The 23,385-nt window shown below is 34.8% G+C and overlaps 1 protein-coding gene across 1 annotated transcript in view; it reads right to left on the bottom strand.

Moving 5' to 3' along the window:
* The window catches only part of AGBL4 (AGBL carboxypeptidase 4), a 1,394,453-nt gene that overhangs the window by 1,250,094 nt on the left and 120,974 nt on the right, over nucleotides 1-23,385 (bottom strand). The window contains exon 2 of the mRNA XM_049700153.1: nucleotides 16,847-16,969. Coding sequence (XP_049556110.1) covers nucleotides 16,847-16,969 — 123 coding nt within the window. The remainder of the gene's footprint in view (nucleotides 1-16,846; nucleotides 16,970-23,385) is intronic.

Genomic DNA, 23,385 nt, shown 5'->3' with positions numbered 1-23,385 from the left:
ATACACTATTTGTCTTTCTCTGTCTTATTTAATTTAGCATAATGCCCTCAAAGTCCATCAATGTTGTTGCAAATGGCAATATTTTCTTTTTTCCTTCTTTTTATGGCTGAATAGTTTTAAATGTATATATGTACTTTAAAGACATTGTTAAATAAAAGCATTTGGATTTTATGCTGAAGACAATCGGGAGTCATGAAAGATTTTAAGCATAAAGAAATATGATCAGATGATTCACAGTATAGCTTCGGTGGCATTGTAGATGATGGACCAGAGAGAGGTTAGAAAGCTGCTGTACAAGTCCAGGAAATTTACTGATGACTTGGTCTAGGATAGAAGTTGTGGAGCTGAAAACGTTGCAATATTTTATAACAATTCATTTAATAACAAGCAGAGGGAAATCAGAGTACATTGCCTAATACTTTCTCTTGCCATCATCCCATGGGAAAATCCCAGTTTGGACAAGGGGCTAATAAACCCATTGGTCAGGGACAAAACTCTGGATTAGCAAAGCAAACAGTATAGTAATCACGTAGGTCAGGAGGGTTCACAGGGCAGAAGTGATATAGGGTGAAAATGTGAAGAGAAAGAGACCAACCTTCAAGGAGACACATACAAACCAGGTTCAGGATGTGGACACATGGATGTTGTCATTCAGTATTTTCTCTAAAAGGTTTTGTTTTTTTTTCTTGTAGATCAGTGTGTTGTTTTTTTGTGTTTTTTTTTAACATCTTTATTGGAGTATAATTGCTTTACAATGGTGTGTTAGTTTCTACTTTAGAACAAAGTGAATCAGCTATACATATACATATATCCCCATATCTCCTCCCTCTTGAATTTCCAGCATACGTATTTCTTTGAGAATAGAGAGAAGGGAATGACGGAATACATATATTAGAAATGAATTTTAAGGTAAAGAGAAATAAAGTGTATTTAATTAAAAAGTTTTAGTGAGCCCTTACTCTCAAGAATACTCTCCATTTTTGAGGGCTAGTTGCAGTTTGCCATTCCCTGAAAGTACCATTATCTCTCTAGCATTCATGTCTTTCTGCATGACAAGAACTAGGTAGTCTTTCCCAAAAGCCAAAATTTACCAGATAAATTGTTATTAATCATTCAAGCTTTAGCTAATAGTAGCCTCCTCTAGTAAGCATTGTCTGCAAACTTATCTCCCCAATATCATGCTGAAAAAGACATGCTTTTGCTACGTTTTATTACTCGGTACTTATTATATCGTGGTTAGCCTCAGACAAACCCCAGGCTTTGTCTGTTGTCCCAGACTCCCTTGCAGGTTAGCATTTGTTGTGGGCAAAGATATTTACTTTAGATGATAAATTTTGTGGTCAATTCAATCAGAGCCTTTGTCAGTCTCTCCCACTAAACTCCTTTAAACTAGGAACTGTATATTGTATTCTTCCCACAGGATAAAACATATCTGCTGGTTGGTAGATTTATAAAGAAGAAAAAAGTAAGATTCTTTCATATTCCTCAAAACAATCCAAATCAAGGACTCTGCCATAATTATGTACAAACTTAAAACACTTCTTCCTGAAACAGGACAGCTTATCTAAATGTGGTGAGAATGAAGAGTGAGGGAACCTTCTACAAAAGGCAGATTAATTGTTCCTTAGAGATTCTATAAACCTACGCCTCATATACTACAAGATTTTATTTGATTTTTAAATATTTTGAAATTGTCTTCTAACATTAAAATTTTATACTAGGGAAGTTTTCTTACTTTAAAGGTTAATGGGCATAAGCTTTTCGTTTGTGGTAATCAATGACCAGTATAATCTATTTTCTGCTATAATCACTTCATTCTGCAACTTAGGAAATTTAGTATCATATTTCTAACTTAAAGTTACAACAATCTTATTTTTCTCAGAAGTTAAAAAGACCTAAAGGCAAAATTTTAAATTACGAAACTGCTAAATGCCTAACACAGAGATAAGTGCTTTCATATGGATTATGACCCCATGTAATGCAATAGTTTCAAGCACAGATTATGGAGCCAGAATGACTGGGTTTGGATCCCAGTTCAGATCACCAGCAACGTGATCTTGGTAAAATTATTCAACCTCTCTGTGTCTGTTTCCTCATCTGTTAAATGAAAATAACAATAGAATCTACCTCATAGGGTTGATATGAGACTTGAATGAATCACTCATGTCAAACACTTGGACCTCTGTATGGCACATAATTCAATATTAGTGTTTATATTACTGTTATTTTAATCTTACCCAACTTAGGTTCAAATACCCACTCTGATACTTGGTTGGTTAACTGTATAGCCATGGGCAACCTCTCTAGGCCTCTACTTATCTGTAAGACAGAATAATAATACCTACCTCATAAGGTGTGAGGATTCAATGAGATAAAGTATGTAAAAGAATGTGTGAGCCTCACATACTGCCTGTGACTAACTATTAACCATTAGCCATTAATACGCAGACCCAGATTCAAATCTTGACTCTACCACTTAGAAGCTGTGTAACCTTGACACATGTTTAACCTCTCTAAACTTCATTTTCTTCATCTGTGAAGCAGCATTAGTAATACTTACTTTACAGAATTGTGATAACTGTATTCACTTAATATACATTTAATGATCACCTATTATGTACTAGGCTCTTGACTAAGCCTTGGATACATGGTGGCAAACAAGAGCTCCTACAGAGCTTACAAACTTCAAACATTTAAATGAGTACTTCTAGAATTAATACTGTTAAAATGGCCAAAATACCCAAAGCAATCTACAGATTTAATGCAATCCCTATCAAATTAGCCATGACATTTCTCACAGAAGTAGAACGTATAATCCTAAAATTTTTACAGAACCATAAAAGACCCAGAATTGCCAAAGCATTCCTAAGCAAAAAGAACAAACCAGGAGGCATAACCTTCACACACTTCAGACAATACTGCAAAGCAACAGTAATCAAAACAGCATGGTACTGGCACAAAAACAGACATATGGATCAATGGAAGAGAATAGACAGCCCAAAAATAAACCCACACACATACGGTCAGTTAATCTTTGAAAAAGGAGGCAAGAATATACAATGGAAAAAAGACAGCCTCTTCAGCAAATGGTGACTCTTGATGGTGTTGGGAAAGCTGGACAGCCACATGTAAATCAACGAAGTTAGAACACACCCTCACACCATACAAAAAAATACACTCAAAATGGCTTAAAAACTTAAATATAAGACATGACACCATAGAACTCCTATAAGACAACATAAGCAAAACATTCTTGGACATCAATTGTACCAATGTTTTATTAGCTCAGTCCTCAAGGCAATAGAAATAAAAGCAAAATAAACAAATGGGACCTAATCAAACTTACAAGCTTTTACACAGCAAAGGAAACCATATGCAAAATGAAAGGACAGCCTATGGATTGGGAGAAAATATTTGCAAACGATGCAACCAACAACGACTTAATTTCCAAAACAGACAGCTCATACAACTCAATAAAAAAAAAACAAACAACTATAGTGTAGTTGTCAACAATCCTTGGCATTCCTTGGCTTGTAGCTATATCATTCGAATTTCTACCTCCATTTTCACTTGGCCATCTTCCCTCTGTGTACATCTGGATCCCTAAATATCTCTTCTCATATAGGGTGGATTAGGGTCCACCTTAATCCATCCAGTATGGCTTCATCTTAACTTGATTCCATCTTCAAAGTCCCTATTTCCAAATAAGGCAACACTTCCAGGTACCAGGGGTAGAAACATCAAACTATCCTTTTTTGGGGGTACTGGGGTTGCAATTCAACCCACAACACCTGGTAAGATATATGTTTGCCAAAGTGTGGAATGTAAACCTGAAAAATATTCAGAGGCCTGCCATATGATGGAGATTTTTAGGTAACCAATGCAATATGCCAGGACATCTTTAAGGTAAAGGAAAAGTCACTACACCATGTATCTCTTAGCATTACGAAAGAAGCACAGTACTTGGTAGGTCTCTTTGTACTTGTGGACTCTTCCATCACACTTGATAATACTGCATTAATTGCATTTATCAGGAGGCTCAGAAGGCTAATTTTAAGTGGGCAAAAAATGACTCAAGAGGAGCAACATAGCACGACAGCAGAGTAGGAAATCTTGGACCTGCCTTGTCCCCACAAACATACCAACTTAGCAACAAGATTCTCTTTGTGAGAAATCCAGAAACTAACTGAAATATTCCTGTACCCTGGGCAAGTGTGAAACTAGACTCACCAAATCTGGCAGGGAGAGTCAAGACCCAATCTCAACAGAATTTCTACAGCTCACATAGCACCGTATGATCAGAAAGAGACTCTTTAGCTCCCAGTTTCTCCCAGGGGAGGGAAATTGATGGCTCACATGTCCAGCACCCCAAGTTTTCCAAGTGGGATCCCCAAAGGTCTGGCTTCTCTGCTGATATGTTTGGGGCTCTGACAGATTCTAGCACAGTCTAGTTGCCTGGGAGAGAAAGGAGATGGCAGCTTGGGCTGGTAAACACCATAGCTCCTTCTCTGGCACAGCACAAAGGGAGAAGATAAAAAATCAAGGCTCTTAGCTTCCCACTGGGGATGGAAAGACTTGATCCATGTGTCCAGTACCCCAGCTTCTCTAAGACTGCACAAAGAACTGGCACCTGTCTTGCTCATCTTGGAATGCTGATGGAATCAGAACAACCTAGCCACCTGGGGGAGATAGAGACAGAGATTTAAACTGGTGGACACCATAGCTCCTGCCTCCTTCTCAGCACAGAGTAGGTGGACAAAAACAAAGCTGCCTGATTCTCACTGGTAAGGGGAAAAGTTGGTCCAGGTATCCAATGCCAAAATCTTTCCAGGGACTACTCAAAGGACAGGCTTCTAGCTTGCCTGCCTCAAGAGTACTGAGGGGATCTGGGATCTGGCATAATCAAACCACCTGGGGCAGGGTGGGGTGTCTAGTGAAAACAGAGATGAAGATTTGGGCTGGCAGTCACCATAGTCCTCCCTCCCAGTTAAGCACAGAGCCAGTGGACAAAAATCCCTAGTTCTTAGCTTCTCACTGTGGAAGGAAAGAGTTAGAGCATCCAACAATATAACTTTTCCAGAGACTGCCTGAGGAATTGGCTTCAGACTTGCTTGTCATGGTACACTGATGGGACCTGGCACATCCTAGATACCTGGGGTCTTCAAAGAACCAACAAAAGTGTGTTGGACTACCTCAAAATTTCAAGAGGCCCTCAGGTTCTTCTCCTGTATGAGGCTAGTGCATGAACAATGGGAGAGGTAACTGCTCCATCCAATGTGCAGAAACCAACACAGAGAGTCAAGGAAAATGACGGTTCAGGCAGAGATGTTACCAAACAAATGAACAAGGAACATCTCTAGGAAATACAAGCAAAATAACTACAAGATTAATAGAAATCAATTAACAAAATGGAAATAGTAAATACTTCCATAGCAGTAATCACTATAAATGTAAAAGGATTAAATTCCTCAATCAAAAGGCATAGAGTAGTTGAATGGATTAAAAAAACACACCTAACTATTTGCTATCTACAAAAAAATCACTTGAGATTTAAGAACACAAATAGGTGAAAGAGAAGAGATAGAAAAGCTACTCCTCATAAATGGTACCAAAAGAAAGCAGGGGTGGCCATATTTATGTCAGGAAAAAATAGACTTTAAGTCAAAATCTATCATAAGAGAAAAAGAAGTACATAACAATGATAAAAAGGCCAATTCAACAGGAAGATATCATAATCAAAAATGTATATGCACCCAACAACAGAGTACCTAAATACATAAAGCAAATGTTGACAGAACAGAAAGGGAAATAGACAGCATGACAATAATAGTAGGAGAATTCAATACCCCACTTTCAATAATAAATAGAATATCCAGATAGAAAGTCAGGAAACAAACAGAGGATGAACAACATTATAAACCTAAGAGAAATATACATAACATTCTGCCCAACAGCAGCAGAATACATATTCTTTTCAACTGAACATGGAACTTTATAGATCACAAGTTTGGTCACAAAACAAGTCTAAACAGATTAAAGAAGGCTGAAATCATGCAAAGTATCTTTTCTGACCACAATGGAATAAAACTAAAATGAACAGCAGAAGAAAAACTGGAAATTCACGAATATGTGGAAATTAAATGACAAACTCTTGAACAACAATTTTGTCAGAAAAGAAATCAAAGAAAACTCCTAAAGACAAATAAACAAACAAAAACCAAAACACACCAAAACTTATAGGCTACAGCAAGAGTAGTACTGAAAAGGAAGTTTACTGTGATAAAGAGACATATTGAGAGAAAAGAAAGATCAAATGAACAACTTAATTTACATTTCAAGGAGCTAGAAGAACAAAATAAGCAAAAAGTTAGCAGAAGGAAAGAAATAACAAAGATTAGAATAGAAATAAGTGAAACAGAGAATAGTAAAACAATGAAATTGAGTTTTTTTGAAAGATAAAACTGACAAACTCTTAGCTAAACTAAGAAAAAGGAAAGAAGACTCAAATAAATAAAATCCGAAATGAAAGAGGAGACATTAGAACTGAGGCCACAGAAATAAAAAGGATTATAAAAGACTACTATGAACTACATCAACTGAATAATCTTAAAAAAAATGGATAAATTCCTAGAATCATACACCCTACCAAGACTGAATTGTGAAGAAATAGAAAGTCTGAACAGACCTAAAACTAATATAGAGATTGAATCACTAAACAAAAACTTCGCAACAAAGAAAAGCCCAGGACCAGATGGATTCCCTGGTGATTTTTACCAAATATTCAAAGAATTAATGCCAATATTTTTAAACTCTTCCAAAAAATTGAAGAGAAGGTAACACTTCCAAACTCATTTTATGAGGCCACCATTATCCTAATACAAGGTACCTTTACCAGTTGACTTTGACAGACAAGTATAACACAAGAAAACAAAACTATAACCCAATATTCCTGATGAATACTGATGCAAAAATCCTCAATAAAATACTGGAAAACTTAATCCAACAGCAAATTGAAATGATCATACACTATGAACAAGTGGAATTTATCCCTGGGATACAAGGATGGCTCAACATATGAAAACAAATTAGTGTGATACACCACAATGACAAAATAAAGGGTAAAAATCACATATCTGTCTCAACAGAAGTTGAAAAAGGATTGAGCAATATTCAACATCCTTTCATGATAAAAATGCTCAACACACCAGGAATAGAAAGAAAGCATTTCAACATAATAAAGGCAATATATGAAAAGCTCTGCTGGAAGACTGAAAGCTTTTCCTCTAAGAACAAGGCAATGATGCCCACTCTTGCTAGTTGCTTAACATAGTACGAGAACTCCTAGCCAGAGCAATTAAGCAAGAAAAAGAAATAAAAGGCATTCAAATTGGAAAGGAAGAAGCAAAAGCATCCCTGTGTGCAAATGACATAATGTTATATATATAAACTCTGAAAGACTCAATTTAAAAAACTTTTAAAGCTACAAAATGAATTTAGTGAAGTTTTAGGATACAACATTGACATACAAAAATCAGTCTCATTTCTATTCACTAACAACAAACTATGTGAAAAGGAAATCGGGAAACCAATGCCATTTACAACAGCCCCAAAGGAATAAGCTTAACAAAGGAAGTGGAAAACCTGTATACTGAAAACTAGAAAACATTGATGAAAGTAATTAAAGAAGAAACATATAAATGGAAAGACAACCCATGTTCATGAATTGGAAGACTCAGTATTCTTAAAATGTCCGTGCTATCAAAGCAATCTACAGATTCAATGCAGTCCCTATCAAAACCCCAATGGCATTTTTTTATAGAAATAGAAAAAATGCTAAAATTCATATAGAACCACAAAAGATAACAAATAGCCAAATCAATCTTATGAAAGAACAAAGTAGGAGGCATCAAAGTTCCCAGTTTCCAAATACATTGCAAAGCTACAGTAATCAAAAAAGTATGGTACTGGTATAAAGACAGAATTGTAGACCTATGGAATTCGATAAAGAGCCTAGAAATAAATTCACACATATATGATCAATTGGCCTTCAACAAGCGTGCCAAGAATATACAATCAATAAAGGGTGGTCTCTTCAACAAATGTGTTAGTCAAATCGGTATCTGGGTATCCAGTTGCAAAAGAATGAAATTGGACCCTTTTGTTATACCCTAAACAAAAATAAACTCAAAATAGATTAAACACTTAAACATAATATTGAAACTGTAGAATTCCTAGATGAAAACGTAGAAAAAAACTTCATTACATTGGTATTGGCAATGATTTCCTTGATATGACACAAGAGCAAAGGCAACAAAAGCAAAAATAGACCAGTGGGACTATAACAAACTTAAAAGCTTCTGCACAGCAAACAAAACAGTTAACAGAGTAAAAGGCAACCTACAGAATGAAAGGAAATATTTGCAAACTATATTTCTGATAAGGAATTAATCTTCAAAATATATAAGGAACTTGAACTCATAGTAAAAAAACTAATAATCTAATTAAAAATGGGCTAAGAACTAGAATAGACATTTCTCTAAAAAAGACATACAAGCGGCCAACAGGTAAATGGAAAAAAAAAAAAGCTTAATGTCACTAATTATCAGGGAAATGTAAATCAAAACCATGAGATACCACCTCACACCTGTCAGGATGACTATTATCAAAAAAAAAGAAAACCACAAAAGACACAAGTGCTAGTGAGGATATGGAGACATTGGCACTCTTGGACACTCTTGGTGGGAATGCATAATGGCACATCTACTATGGAAAACAGTATAGAGGTTCCTCCAAAAAAAAAAAAAAAGAACTATCAGATGATCCAGCAATTCTACTCCTGGGCATTTATCCAAAATAATTGAAATCAGAATCTCAAAGAGATTATTAGCACTCCTATGTTCACTTCAGCATTATTCACAATAGTCAAGACACAGAAAAAAAACTAAATATCCACAGATAGATGAATGAATGAAAGGAAATGTGGTATATTCATACAATAGAATATCATTCAGCCTTAAAAAAGAAGGAAATTATGCAATACACAACAACAAGCATGAACCCTGAGAATATTATGCTAAGTGGTATTATATTAAGCCAGTCTGACAGACAAATATTGCATGATTCCAACTCTTTGAGGTATCTAAAATAGTTAAATTCATAGAATCAAAGAGTCGAATGGTGGTTGTCAGGGGCTAAGAGGAGAGAGGAATGGGGAATAAACTAATCAATGGGCATAACGTTTCAGTTAAGCAAGATGAATAAGTTCTGGAGATCTGCTACTCAAGATTGTACCTAAAGTCAACAATATTGCATTGTACACTTAAAACTTTGTTAAGAGAGTAGCTCTCATGTTAAGTATTCTTGCCAAAATAAAATAAAATATTAAAAAGAGATCCAATAAGGCTAGAGACAACCATGATAGATAAGACACTGCAGAATCTATGACAAGCAGATCCATGAAGTTCTAGAGCAAAAGATGCTTTCTGCAGTACAAAACTACCATGTGAAAAGCAGCTCCGGGAAAAGTCCTGATGCCTACTAAATACTGAGCTTCTAATCATGAGACACCAAGTAATGGTGTAATTTAAGTGACAGGGAGCAAACCCTGACTCCAGTGACACCTACCTCTGTTACACAAATGTCATTCCCTTAGCTCATGCCTATGGCCTCATGGAAGGTTCCCTGAGGAAGACAACTCAAGACTGACTAACAGATGGACTGGCTTGATATGTTGGCACAAGTTAAAAAAAAACTTGTTGCTGCCATATAATATCACTCAGTTTTCTTTAAATGATGTGGTGATAGGAAAATCTCCCAGTGAACAGAGCTTACAGCAGTACACTTACTCCTCTCCTTTGTGTGGAGGTAGTAGTACGAGGTAAAGATATACATGGACTTGTGGGCAATGGCAAATGTCTTGTAGGGTGGTTGGTAACAGGACTGTGAAGAACAAGATTGAAAGACTGCAGTCATGGAGGTCTGGGACAGGGACATGGGAATGGAACAATGGGAATGGGTACAAAGTATTCAAATCTTTGGTTATGAAGTCATAACCAAAAAAAATTTTGAAGATCCTCCATGCTCATCAGACAATACCTAACACAGAGGAGGCATTAAACAAAAAGGTGGATGGAATAATTCATGCAGTGGACATCAGTCAACCTTGCATAACAGAAGAAAGAATAAATTAGACATGATGATAGAGATAAGGAAGCTGTGCATGAATCCTCCTGAGTGGGCTCCCTCTAACCAAGGTTAATCTACCTACAACCACTACTGTACCTGTTCACGGACATATTCTTCATTGGCTTTTCTTCATTTCCTGTCTTACTCTCCCTACTCCCCCACCTGTTCTTCCTGAGATATGCACCTAAATATAAAACCTTTACCTAAGTCCTTGTCTCAGTATGAGATACAACTTTCCAAGACTGAGCCAGGAAGAATTAGAAAATATAAACAGACCTATGACAAGTAATGAAGTTGAAACTGTAATTTAAAATCTTCCAACAAACAAAAGTCCAGAATCAGATGGCTTCATGGGCGAATTCTATCAAACATTTAGAGAAGAGCTAACACTCATCCTTCTCAAACTCTTCCAAAAAATTGCAGAGGAAGGAACACTCCTAAATTTGTTCTACAAAGCCACCATCACCCTGATACCAAAATCAGACAAAGATATCACAGAAAAAAAGAAAATTACAGACCAATATCACTGATGAATATAGATGCAAAAATCCTCAACAAAATACTAGCAAGCAGAATCCAACAACATATTAAAAGGATCATACACCATGTTCAAGTGGGATTTATCCCAGGAATGCAAGGATTCTTCAATATATACAAATCAATGTGATACATCATATTAACAAGTTAAAGAATAAAAACCATATGAGCATCTCGATAGATGCAGTAAAAGTTTTTGACAAAATTCAACACCCACTTATGATAAAAACTCTCAAGAAAATGGGCAAAGAGGGAACCTACTTCAATATGACAAAGGCCATATATGACAAAGCTACAGCAAACCTCATACTCAATGGTGAAAAACTGAAAGCATTTCCACTAAGATCAGGAACAAGAAAAGGATGCCCACTCTCGCCACTCTTATTCAACATAGTTTTGGAAGTTCTAGCCACGGCAATCTGAGAATAAAAAGAAATAAATGGAATCCAAATTGGAAAAGAAGAAGTAAAACAGTCACTGTTTGCAGATCACATGATACTATACATAGAAAATCCTAAAGACGCCACCAGAAAACTACTACAGCTAATCAATGAATTTCATAAGGTTGCAGGATGCAAAATTAATGCACAGAAATCTCTGGCATTCCTGTACACTAACAACAAAAAACAAGAAAGAGAAATCAAATAAACAATCCCATTTACCATCGCAACAAAAAGAAAAAAATACCTAGGCATAAACCTATCTAAGGAGGCAAAAGATTTGTACTTAGAAAACTATAAAACACTGATGAAAGAAATCAAACATAACATAAACAGACTGAGAGTTTACCAGGTTCTTGGATTGTAAGAATCAATATTATGAAAATGACTATACTACCCAAAGCAATCTACAGATTCAGTGTAATCCCTATCAAACTATCAAGGGCATTTTTCACAGAATTGGAACAAAAAATTCTACAATCTGTATGGAAACACAAAAGACCCCAAATAGCCAAAGCAATCTTGAGAAAGAAAAATGGGGCCGGAGGAATCAGGCTACCTGACTTCAAACTATACTACAAAGCTACAGTAATCAAGATAGTATGGTACTGGCAAACACAAAAACAGAAATACAGATCCGTGGTACAGGATAGAAAGCCCAGAGATAAACCCACGCACATATGGTCACCTAATTTTTGACAAAGGAGGCAAGGATATAGAATGGAGAAAAGATAGTCTCTTCAATAAGTGGTGCTGGGAAAACTGGACAGCTACATGTAAAAGAATGAAATTAGAACACTCCTTAACACCATACACAAAAATAAACTCCAAATGGATTAAAGACCTAAATGTAAGATTGGATAAAACTTGTAGATGATTACATAGGAAAAGCAATCTTTGACATAAACCACAGCAAGATCTTATTTGACCCACCTCCTAGAATAATGAAAATAAAAACGAAAATTAAAAAACCAGACCTAATGAAACTTAAAAGCTTTTGCGCAGCAAAGAAAACCATAAACAAGAGAAAAAGACAACCCTCAAAATGGGACTAAATATTTGCAAATGAAACAGTGGACAAAGGATTAATATCCAAAATATACAAACAGTTCATGCAGCTCAATATCAAAAAAACCAAACAACCCAATTAAAAAATGGGTGGAACACTTAAATACACATTTCACCAAAGAAGACATACAGATGGCCAAGAGGCACGTGAAAAGATGCTCAACATCACTAATTATTAGAGAAATGCAAATCCAAACTACAATGAGGTATAACCTCATATTGGTCAGAATGGCCATCATCAAAAAAGCTACAAATAACAAATGCTGGAAAGGGTGTGGAGAAAACGGAACCCTCCTACACTGTTGGTGAGAATGTAAATTGATACAGACACTATGAAGAACAGTATGGAGGTTCCTAGAAGACTAAAAATAGAATTACCGTATGACCCAGCAATCGCACTACTGGGCATATACCCTGAGAAAACCATAATTCAAAATGACACGTTTCCCAATGTTCATTGCGGCACTATTTACCAACACATGGAAACAACCTAAATGTCCAACAATAGATGAATGGATTAAGAAGATGTGGTACATATATACAATGGAATATTACTCAGCCATAAAAAGGAATGAAATTGGGTCATTTGTAGAGATGTGATGGACCTAGAGTCTGTCATACAGAGTGAAGTGAGCCAGAAAGAGAAAAACAAATATCGTATATTAACACATATATGTGGAATCTAAAAAAATGGTACAGATGAACATATTTGTAGGGCAGCAATAGACATGGACACAGAGAATGGACATGTGGACACAGTGGGGAAAGCGGAGGGTGAGATGAATTGGGAGATTAGGTTTGACATAAATGTGTAAAATAGATAGCTACTGGGAATGTGCTGTATAGCACAGGGAGTTCAGCTCGGTGCTCTGTGATGACCTAGATGCGGGGGGAAGGGGAGGGAGGTCCAAGAGAGAGAGGATATAGGCATACAAATGCTGATTCACTTCATTGTACAGCAGAAACTAACACAACATTGTAAAGTAATTTTACTCCAATAAATAAATAAATAAATAAAATATACAACCTTTACCTAAGTCCTTATCTCAGTATGATTGTGGGAGGAACCCAGTTTAAGGCTCTGATATTGCAAGGTTTTTCTAAGGGTTGGAAATAACACAAATACACCAAGAAAAATTCTGGTACATTTTAGCACCCTTGAAATGTTGATATTATTCATGTGCCAGAATCAGTACCTGGGATATTGCTAGATATTGTGCTAAGTCTATTTTTTATGTTATCTCTAATTTGCACAATAATTCTACAATACAGATACTTATTTTCCTAATTTTAAGTAAACTTTAAGTGATAATATCAGCAATGACATAACCAAGTACGTGCTAAAGTTAATATATGAACCTAAGTCTGTCTGAAACCAAAACCTGTGTTTTTTGGTATTATACTATGTTACCTCTTGTTTAAAAAAAATGTAGGTAGCATGCCCTCTGGATTCATCCATGTTGTCACAAATGGCAGGATGTCCTTTATATGGCTGAATAATACTTCACTATATATTATATTTATATATATATATATAAATATAATATATATATATTCCATCACTCATATATATCACGTGTGTGTATATATATATATATATCATATTTTCTGTATCCATTCATCCAGCAAAGTACATTTAGGTTGTTTCCACATCTTGCTATTGTGAATAATGCTGCAGTGAAGTTGATTTCATAGATACAGAGAAAAAAATGGTGGTTGCCTGGGGCTGAGGGAAGGGGAAATGGGGTGATGTAGGTCAAGGGGTACAAATTTTCAGTTATAAGTTCTGAGGCTCTAATGCACAGCATGGTGACTAGAGTTAAAGAATATGGTATTGTATACTTGAAAATTTCTGACAGTAGATCTTAAGCATTTTCACCACAGGGAGGGGAAAGCAGATAGCTATGTTAACTATGTAAGGTGATGGATGTGTTTATTATCGTGATTTTGGTAATTGTTCTACAATATACATGTATATCAAATCATTACATCATACATCTTAAATATATGCAATTATATTTGTCAGCTATTCCTCAATAAAGTTAAAAAAACAACAAAGTATATCAGCTATCTGGATATCTAAAAGAAAAGTTCAGGTGCAGTATTGAGCTAAAAACCCTGATTTCTAATGTAGTCATAGCATATTTTCATGCTGCACCAATAATAAAGACTATTTTATTTTCTTTCAAGAGGAAATAAAACATTAATTTTTAAAGATTACACAAATAAATGTAGTAAAACTCCATTGGGGGAATTAAAAATAAAAGTTTTTAAGTTTTTATTTCTATTGTCTGAAATGATATATAAATAACTACCATATCTTTATTTCACTGATGCTTTTTCATGCCATGGTAACTTAATACAACATACTAAATCTCTCAGGCTAACCAATTAATTTGAAGTATGAATTATAGTGCACTTCTCACATTCAATACACATATATGCATATCAATCAAAAAAGAATAGTCAAATTGCATATGATGGCAACCATAGTATTTATTTGGATGGTTTATTTTAAAACAGTAGTAAATTTTTCATTTTTCTTTATCATAAAACCTTTTCCTATATATCTTATCACCTAGTGAGAAATTTTCAACAATATGTTTATTATTCATGTCATAAGTTGACCTATAATAAGGTAATACATATATGCAGTAGTTAAAAGTATGGCCTGTGGAGCCAGGAAATTCTCAGTTTCAAATTCAGCTACACCACTTGTCAGTCATGCAATTCAAGGTAAATAACTTTACATCTCTGAGCATCACTTTCCTCACCTACAAAGAGAGATATAATACCTCAGAAGTCTTTTGTGTGTATTAAATGAGATAAACTATGTATATCATTCCTTACAGGGTATGGCAAACAATAAGTAATAAAGTGATAATTACTATTGTTTTTTTCCCTTTATGTTCTTGCTGTTATTAGTTAAATTTTTATTTAAATGTAAAAATATTTTTATTAATCTTAAAATCTCACTTTATGAAGACCATTTTGTTCACTATCTGTCCTCCTTCATTTATTAATTTCTCTGGTGCTCTCTCTCGCTCTCTCTCTCTCTCCCCACTCCTTCTGGGGCTCCCATTATGCATATACTGATCTCTTTGATGGTATTGCATAAACCCCTTAAGCTTTCTTCACTCTATTTCATTCTTTTTACTTAAGTTCCTCTGATTGCATTATTTCCAATAATATGTATTTAAATTCACTGATTCTTTCTTCTGCTTTAGTCTGACATTAAAGTCCTGTAGGAAGTTTTCTCAGTTCAGCTACTGTGTTCTTCAGCTTCATGCTTTCTATCAACATTTGGTACTTTCAGCATTATCTCTCTCTCTGATGAAATTGTCCCTTTGTTCATGCAATGTTTTCTGACCTTGGTAAAAATCTTTATGACAGTTATTTTGATTTCTCTGTCAGGTAAATCACGTAACTCCATTTCTTTAGAGTCAGTTTCTGATAGTACACTAGGTGCTAAGGAACAAAAATTAATAAGAAACCATCACTGACTTCAAGGAATTTTCAGTGATAAGGAAAAGGAAAGAGATCATTAAATGACTGCAATGCAATAAAAACTATCATAGCAGAGGCCAGTAAATCATAGAAGAGGTGCCTGTAAATATACAGGTAGAGACGGCCAAACCTGCCTGGGAGGTGCTGTGTCTTAGAGGAAGAAATGCTGGCCTGAGTCTGAATTAACATTTTACCAAGTAGAGAAAGGCATCTGGGGCACAGAGAAAACAGCATCTGCAAAGGTACAAAGACTTGAGAGAAGTTGGTAGACTGGGGAACAGCAAGCAATTAAATATGGCTTTTTATCAAAGCTAACAGAAAATTAATCTTTCCACATCTTTTTAATTGTTGGTAAAACAACCATGGTACTTAGGGGTTCAGAGAACTGTCATATAACTGGAATGTCCCTTCAATCACACACACACATGCAAACACATTACTCAAAACGAAAAATAATCAACAACTGTATATAAAACAAAGTTATGTTTAACTTTCTCATTAATATTTTCAACGTATTCTGAATACCTACTATGTGCTTATATGCCATTCAGAGTATGAGGCTCAGATATAAAGAAGTTAACAAGATTCAACTACTACTGGGTGGAAATTCACAATTAAGCCCTGTTCTCCCCTATCAGAATACTCACAGCATTTGTTGTTTACAAAGTATATTACTTTTTCTGTTTTGTTTGTGTTCAACTGAATCTTTTCTTTAATTGCTTCTTTATAGAGAAGACTGCTCTCAGAAAGACTAAGAACCAGGTATACAGTAGACATTGAATAATTAATAATTTATCAAGTATTCAAATTATATTAGTTCTATCCCAGAAGAAATAATATCTGGGTAAGTATTTGATAAAATATAAGGTACTGCATAAATGTTCATTAGTACTACCATTATCTTTCTAATCAGTTATCACAACCAAAACATAGCACTTCATTTTTAAGTATTTCCAAGTTAGTTCATTCAAAATGGATTTTTCCTGACAACTTATTTCATTATGGTAAAAAATTAAATGGGTTGAATCACACTAAATGGTCAGATGGCATTAGATTCCAAAAATGACTCACTAGACAAGCTCAAAAGAAAAGGCCTTTGATACACTCACCACTTTCAAAGCAAGCATCAAAGATAAGATGTCCTTTCTTGGGCTGTCCACAGTATCCAGTTGGAAGCACCATATATTTGCTCACATTCCCTCCGATGGTATCATCATTTCCCAGATCATTGCCTATTGTTCAAAAAATTGGCTCATGTTAAACAGAAATCATAATGCATTTAGTAACAGAAATCCAATAAAATTTTTACCCCCTCCCCTGTAATTTGGTGCTTAACCAGGCATTAAAAAAATTAACCACATATTGTGGTAGAGTAGAAAGAGAATAGATTTTTAAATCAAAAAGATATAGGCTCAAATCTTATCACTACTACATATTAATTCTCTGTGTCACAAAGCAATCAACCGAATCCTTTTAAGCCTCAGTTTCTCTCATCCACAAAAAGGGAATGGTAAAACCCATATTTCTAAACTGTGTTATGAGAACTAGGTAATGAAAAATATCTAGTGTAACTACTGAAATGCAAAAGATGTTTGTATTTCAGTGCACAAGTGAGACTCATTGTAAGAGGCGGAGCTGTAAAAGAAAACAATCTTCTACAGCTGGGGGAAGAGCAGGAAACAGTCCTGGGCCTAAGACTATATATCAACATTATTTAAGGTCCCCTACCCCTGGGGAAGGAGTAAAAAACAATCTCTCACAAAACATATCAAAGGTTCAAAGCAGAATTAAAAGACGAAAGAGAAGTGGGATCACTGAAAAAACTCCACTCCAACATCAGAACATACAGGGCCTGCCTAAGACCTAGGCTAGACCAGTATAACAGAAACACTCCTAATCCCTCAATACCAATATAGCAAGCACTGGATAACAAACAAAGCAATCTAATTCTAGCATAGGGACAAAAGCATAGATAGAAGCCCCCTCTGTAATAGGAGTATCCAAGGGAAGGACAAAAGTTTAGGGTGGAGCAGAACATTGAAGAAAAAACCTCAATCACCCTATCCCTTTCCTTCATGAATAAAGTATCACTAGAAGCATATGAAGCCAGTGGCAAACTGAAGACAACCATAGCAACAATGAAACTCAACCCAGCTTAACTCCTGACTGGGTAGATATAAGCCCTCAAACAAATGCACCTAGGAGAAGAGGTGCAAGCATTGTAACATATAATATTTATATCATTCTCTACGGTTCTACATGAGTTATGCAGTATTCAATAAAAAATTGCAGAACATACAAAAAACTCAAGAAAAAAACAACCTACCATCTTGGGAGAAAAAATAAACAGAACTAAATTCAGAAATGACCAGATACTGGAATTATCAGACAATGAATTTAAAATAACTAAGAATAATATGTTAAATTTTCTAGTAGAAAATGAGGACAAAATGCATGAACAAATGGAGAACTTCAGTAGAGAGATGGAAATTACAGTAATAAGCCAAAAGGAAATGCTAAATAAAGCTAAAAAACACAATAAAAAAGGTAAAGAATGTCTTCAGTATACTCATCAGTAGGCTTGACACAGATAAGGAAAGAACTGTGAACTCCAAATCAATAGAAATAAACTGAACAAAAACAAGGAAAAGAAAAAAAAAAAAGCACCTAAGAGCTGTGGAATAAAATAAAATAATCTAATGTACGTATAACTGGAATTCCAGAAGGAGATGGGAGGGCAGAAGAAATATTTGAAGAGATAATACCTGAAATTTTCCCACATTTAATGAAGGATATACAACTACAGGCCCAAGAAGCACCAAGCAGAATATACTTTTTAACTTGGTATTTCATATTTAAAAATATAAATCACATAAAAATGAACTAAGATAAAAAATTAGACTACTTATAAGAAACTGAAAAACCAAAGTCAAAGGAATAACATCTTTAAGTTATTGAAAGAAAAAAATGTCAACCTAAAATTTTAGACCTGGGACTTCCCTGGTGGTCCAGTGGTTAAAATTCCACACTCCCAATGCAGGGGGCCCGGGTTCGACTTACGGTCAGGGAACTAGATCCCACATGCTGCAACTAAGAGCCCGCATGCCACAACTAAAAAGAGCCCGTTTGCTGCAAAAAAAAATTTACCCCAAATGGTGTTGGACGAGTTAGTAATCCATATACTAAAACCAACCACACATCACACATAAAAATTAATGCAAAATAAATCAAACACCAAAATGTAAAATATAAAACTTATAGAAAAAAATATGAAAGTTTTCCACACACAAAAAAGAATGAGGTTAGACCCTTACCTGACACCATATACAAAAATTAACTCTAAATGGATCAAAGACCTACATGTAAGAGATGAAACTATAAAACTCTTAGAGAAAAGCAGAAGGAAATCTCCATGTCATTAATTCTTGATTTGGCAATGATTTCTTGGATATGACACCAACAGCACTGCCAACAAAAGAAAAAAATAAAATAAACTTCATCTAAATTAAAAACATGTGTGCATTCAGCACCATCAACAGAGTAAAATGACAACCTACAGAATGGAAAAAAAATCTGTGAATTACATATCTGATAAGAGGTTAACATCCACATTATATAAAGAACTCCTACAATTCAGCAACCAAAACAAAAAGAAAAATTCCAAAATAGGCAAAGATATTGAATAGACATTTCTCCAAAGAAATACAAGTAGCCAATAAGTACATAAAAAGATACTCAACATCACTAGTCATTAAGTAAAAGCAAATCAAAACCATGAGCTACCACTTCCCACCTGTTAGGATGGCCACTATCAAAAAAATGAAAAATAATTTGGCCACGACAGAGAAAAACTAGAACCCTTGCACATTGCTGGTGGGAAATTATAATGGTACAGCCACTGTGGAAAACAGGCTGGTGGCATAAAAACAGTTTCAAACATAAAATTACCATAGATCCAACAATTCCACTCCTAGGTATATACTCAAAAGAATTGAAATTAGGGACTCAGATACTTGTACACCAATGTTCATAGCAACATTATTCTCATAGCCAGAAGATAAAAACAACCCAAATTCCATCAACATATGAATAAAATTTTTAACATTGTAGATACATACAATGAAATATTTATTATTCAGCCATAAAAAGGAATGAAATTCTGATACAGGCTACAACATGGATGAACCTTGAAAACATTAGGCAAAATGATAAAAGCCAGACAATGACAAATATTGTATGATTCCACTTACATGAGGTACCTAGAATAGGCAAATTCATAGAGAAAGAAAGTAAAAATAGAGGTTACCAGGAGCTGGATGGAGGAGGGAATGGGAGTTATTATTTAATAGGCAGAGAAAGTTTCCATTTCAGATGATGAAAATGTTCTGGAAAAGGGTAGTGGTGGTGGTAACACAACAGTGTGAATGTACTTAATGCCATTGACTTGTACACTTAAAATGGTTAAAATGTTAAATGTTATGTGCATTTTACCACCAAAAAAAACCCTTAAACATGAAATAAATGGAAAGTATTTTTTTAAGTGGCCAAATGAAAAAGAAGTATGAGAATATCTGTGTATCCTTATGTTAGGCAAGATTTTACTATATAAGACACGAAAATCACAGACCATAAAAGAAAAAAGTTATAAACTGGATTTTATTAAATTAAAATTTGCTGCTCTTTGAAAGGCATTATTAATTAAAAGAAAAAGTCAAGCCATGGACTGAGAGAAAATACTTGCAACACACATATCTGATTAAGGACTATATCAAGAATACATAAAAGACTTTATCAGATATTTCACCAAAGAGGATAAATAGGTGTCAAATAAGTCCATGAAAAGATGCCCAACAGCATTAGTCAATAGGGAAATGCAAATTAAAACCACAATGAAATACTACCACATACTTAAAAAGGCTAAAATCAAACTGACCAAACCAAGAATTGATGATGACACACTCAATTGAAACTTTCATGCATTTCTAGTAGAAATGTAAAGTGGTATAACCACCGTGAAAAATAGTTTAGCACTTTTTTATAAAATTAAATATACACTTAACATACAACCCAGATATTCCACTCTTAGGTGGAATACTGAAGAGGTGTTAAAAACATATGTTCAGGAAAAAAAAAAAAACCCTACACATGACTGTTTACAGCAGCTTTGTTCATAATCACCCCAAAACTGGAAACAATCCAAATGCTTTCAACTGGTGAATGCATAAACAATCTCTGGTATATCCATGCAATGGCATACAAATCAGCAATAAAATGGAAGAAATTATTGACACACATGACCACATTTGTGAATCTCAAGTGCACTATAATAAAAGGAAGAAGCCGAACTGTAAAGTCTACATCCTTTATAATCCAATTATATAACATTTTTAAAAGGCAAAATTAGGTATTTTTAAAAAACAAAAACAAAAATCTGTGGCTGTCAGGGGCTGCAGATAAAAAAAGGGGTTGACTACAATTTAATCAATCAAATTGTACAATCAAATGTATAATACAATCAAAACTTTGAAATCTTCATTGACCCCTGCCTATCTCAGCAGAGTTATATATACCTTCCTCTCATTTGCCAGAGTGGTATATATGCACACACGTGTGTTTAATGGTGAATGTCTGCAATGGTGACTTGCAAACTCTTCCAGAAAACTCCTCAAGGTACTCAGGGATAATGGAGAGGAAAGCAGTTGCTAATAGGACAACTACTAGCCATGAGAGAGTAACTAGGACTAGATCCATACTCCCACCATAAACAACTAGAAAACTGGACAAATATATACAAAACAACTCTTTTCAGACTTACATGACAAGCAGTTGCCAAACTGTGATGCCTGAGAGAAAGGGAAAACCTGAGGTGCACCTAATGTTAGTACTAGTTTTTAGATTAGTGGCACTTTCTGGAAGATGGTACAAGAAGAGTGTTCCCAAACACAACAGGGTGGTTTTCTGAGTTGAGAAGACATAAGTAAGAGTTTGGAGAGACTGAGCAAAGTTTGAAGGTCAGACTATTGAAGAGGAGAGCACTACGAGAGCCAGAGCACCAAAATTCTACAGAATATCTGCTTAAGACCTTGTCTGAATGCAAAGCCATGTAGAGTGAAACTCCATGAGACCAGACAAAGAGTGACTAGGAAGCTGTAGATTAACAATTTCCAAATTTCACAGGGCTGGGAAACATTCAAGATGCAACCATCCAGAATGGAGAATCCATGTTGAAAACTCAGGGCATTAAGTAGAGATCCCAGAAAGGGATCTCTAGCCATGAACAATTGGAAAATGAAATTTGAAACACAGTGCCATTTACAAGACCATCAAAAACACAAAATACCCAGCCTTAAATTAACAAATTATATATAAGAACTGTATACTGAAAACTATAAAAAAACATTGCTGATGGATATTAAGGAAGACCCAATTAAATGGCAAGGTATACCATGTTCATGGATTAGAGAACTCATTATTGTTAAGGTGACAACTTTCCAAAAATTGGTCTCCAGATTCAATGCCATACCAATCAAAATCTCAGCAGCATTTTTTCTAGAAATCAACAAACTGACTCTAAAATTTATATGGAAAATCAAAGGGCCTGAAATAGTCAATATGATTTTGAAAAATAAGAGTTGAAGAACTTACATGATAAGACTTCAGGAAAGTCATATAAATCAGTGGACCAGAATACAGGGTGAAGAAATACATCCACATACATATGGTCAATTAAGTTTCAACAAAGGTGTAATGATAATTTAATATGGAAACAACAGTTGATAAAACAAATAGTGCTTGAAGAACTGGACAGCTCTTTAGGGAAAAAAATGAACCTCATATATATGTATGATGATGGTGGAGGTCACGTAGAGTAAAAATAGGTACATTTCATTATATGTAAACTATGTCTCAAAAAGATTATTTCTAAATGTTTAAAAGTGAAAGAGCGAGAATTGATTTTCATGTCACAGAATTAATCCATATATATGGATGGAGATTTTACATAAATATACATATATATACATATATACATATATATAAAGTAAAATTATCCTATGACTCATACCACTCAAACCCTGTTCTCATTTCCTAGATGAAAATGCTCTTAACCGCTTCTGTTTTTACTTTCTCAGGTATTATTCTACACAATATCTTTATTCCTCTATATCTTAATTTATCAACATCAAACAGTATCTATTGAAACTCTTCTATGAAAGATAAGGAAATAGTTTGTGTACATTATTCTCCACTTCTCTAACAACTTTTGTTAGTTCTATTCCTATTTTAATTATTCTGTTGAGTTGGTTATCATTGTGAGCAGTATTCCCAGGGGGCATTTTGGAAATTTGTTGAGGCATTTTTGTTTGTTTGTTTTCATAATTGAAAGAGCACTGATGGCACTTGAGTAGTAGAGACCAGGGATGCAAGAGGTAGTGCAAAGTAGAGAAAAGTCCAGTATGACTTCCAAATGTCAGATATATTCATGTATACAGATATCCATGTATGTAAAAATCTTAGTTATAATTATGTGAGCTTAGAACCTGTTTTACACATGCAAAGCACTTTGTATGGCTTTAATAAACTGATTTTTCCAAGGAACTATCTAACATGTAAATCAAGGAAAGACTATAATTGATTTGTTCATAATTTC

The sequence above is a fragment of the Orcinus orca genome, chromosome 1 (genome assembly GCF_937001465.1).
Source record: "Orcinus orca chromosome 1, mOrcOrc1.1, whole genome shotgun sequence".
Lineage (NCBI taxonomy): Eukaryota > Metazoa > Chordata > Mammalia > Artiodactyla > Delphinidae > Orcinus > Orcinus orca.
Note: the sequence above shows the minus strand (reverse complement) of the source record. Positions and strands in the feature narration are given on the sequence as shown.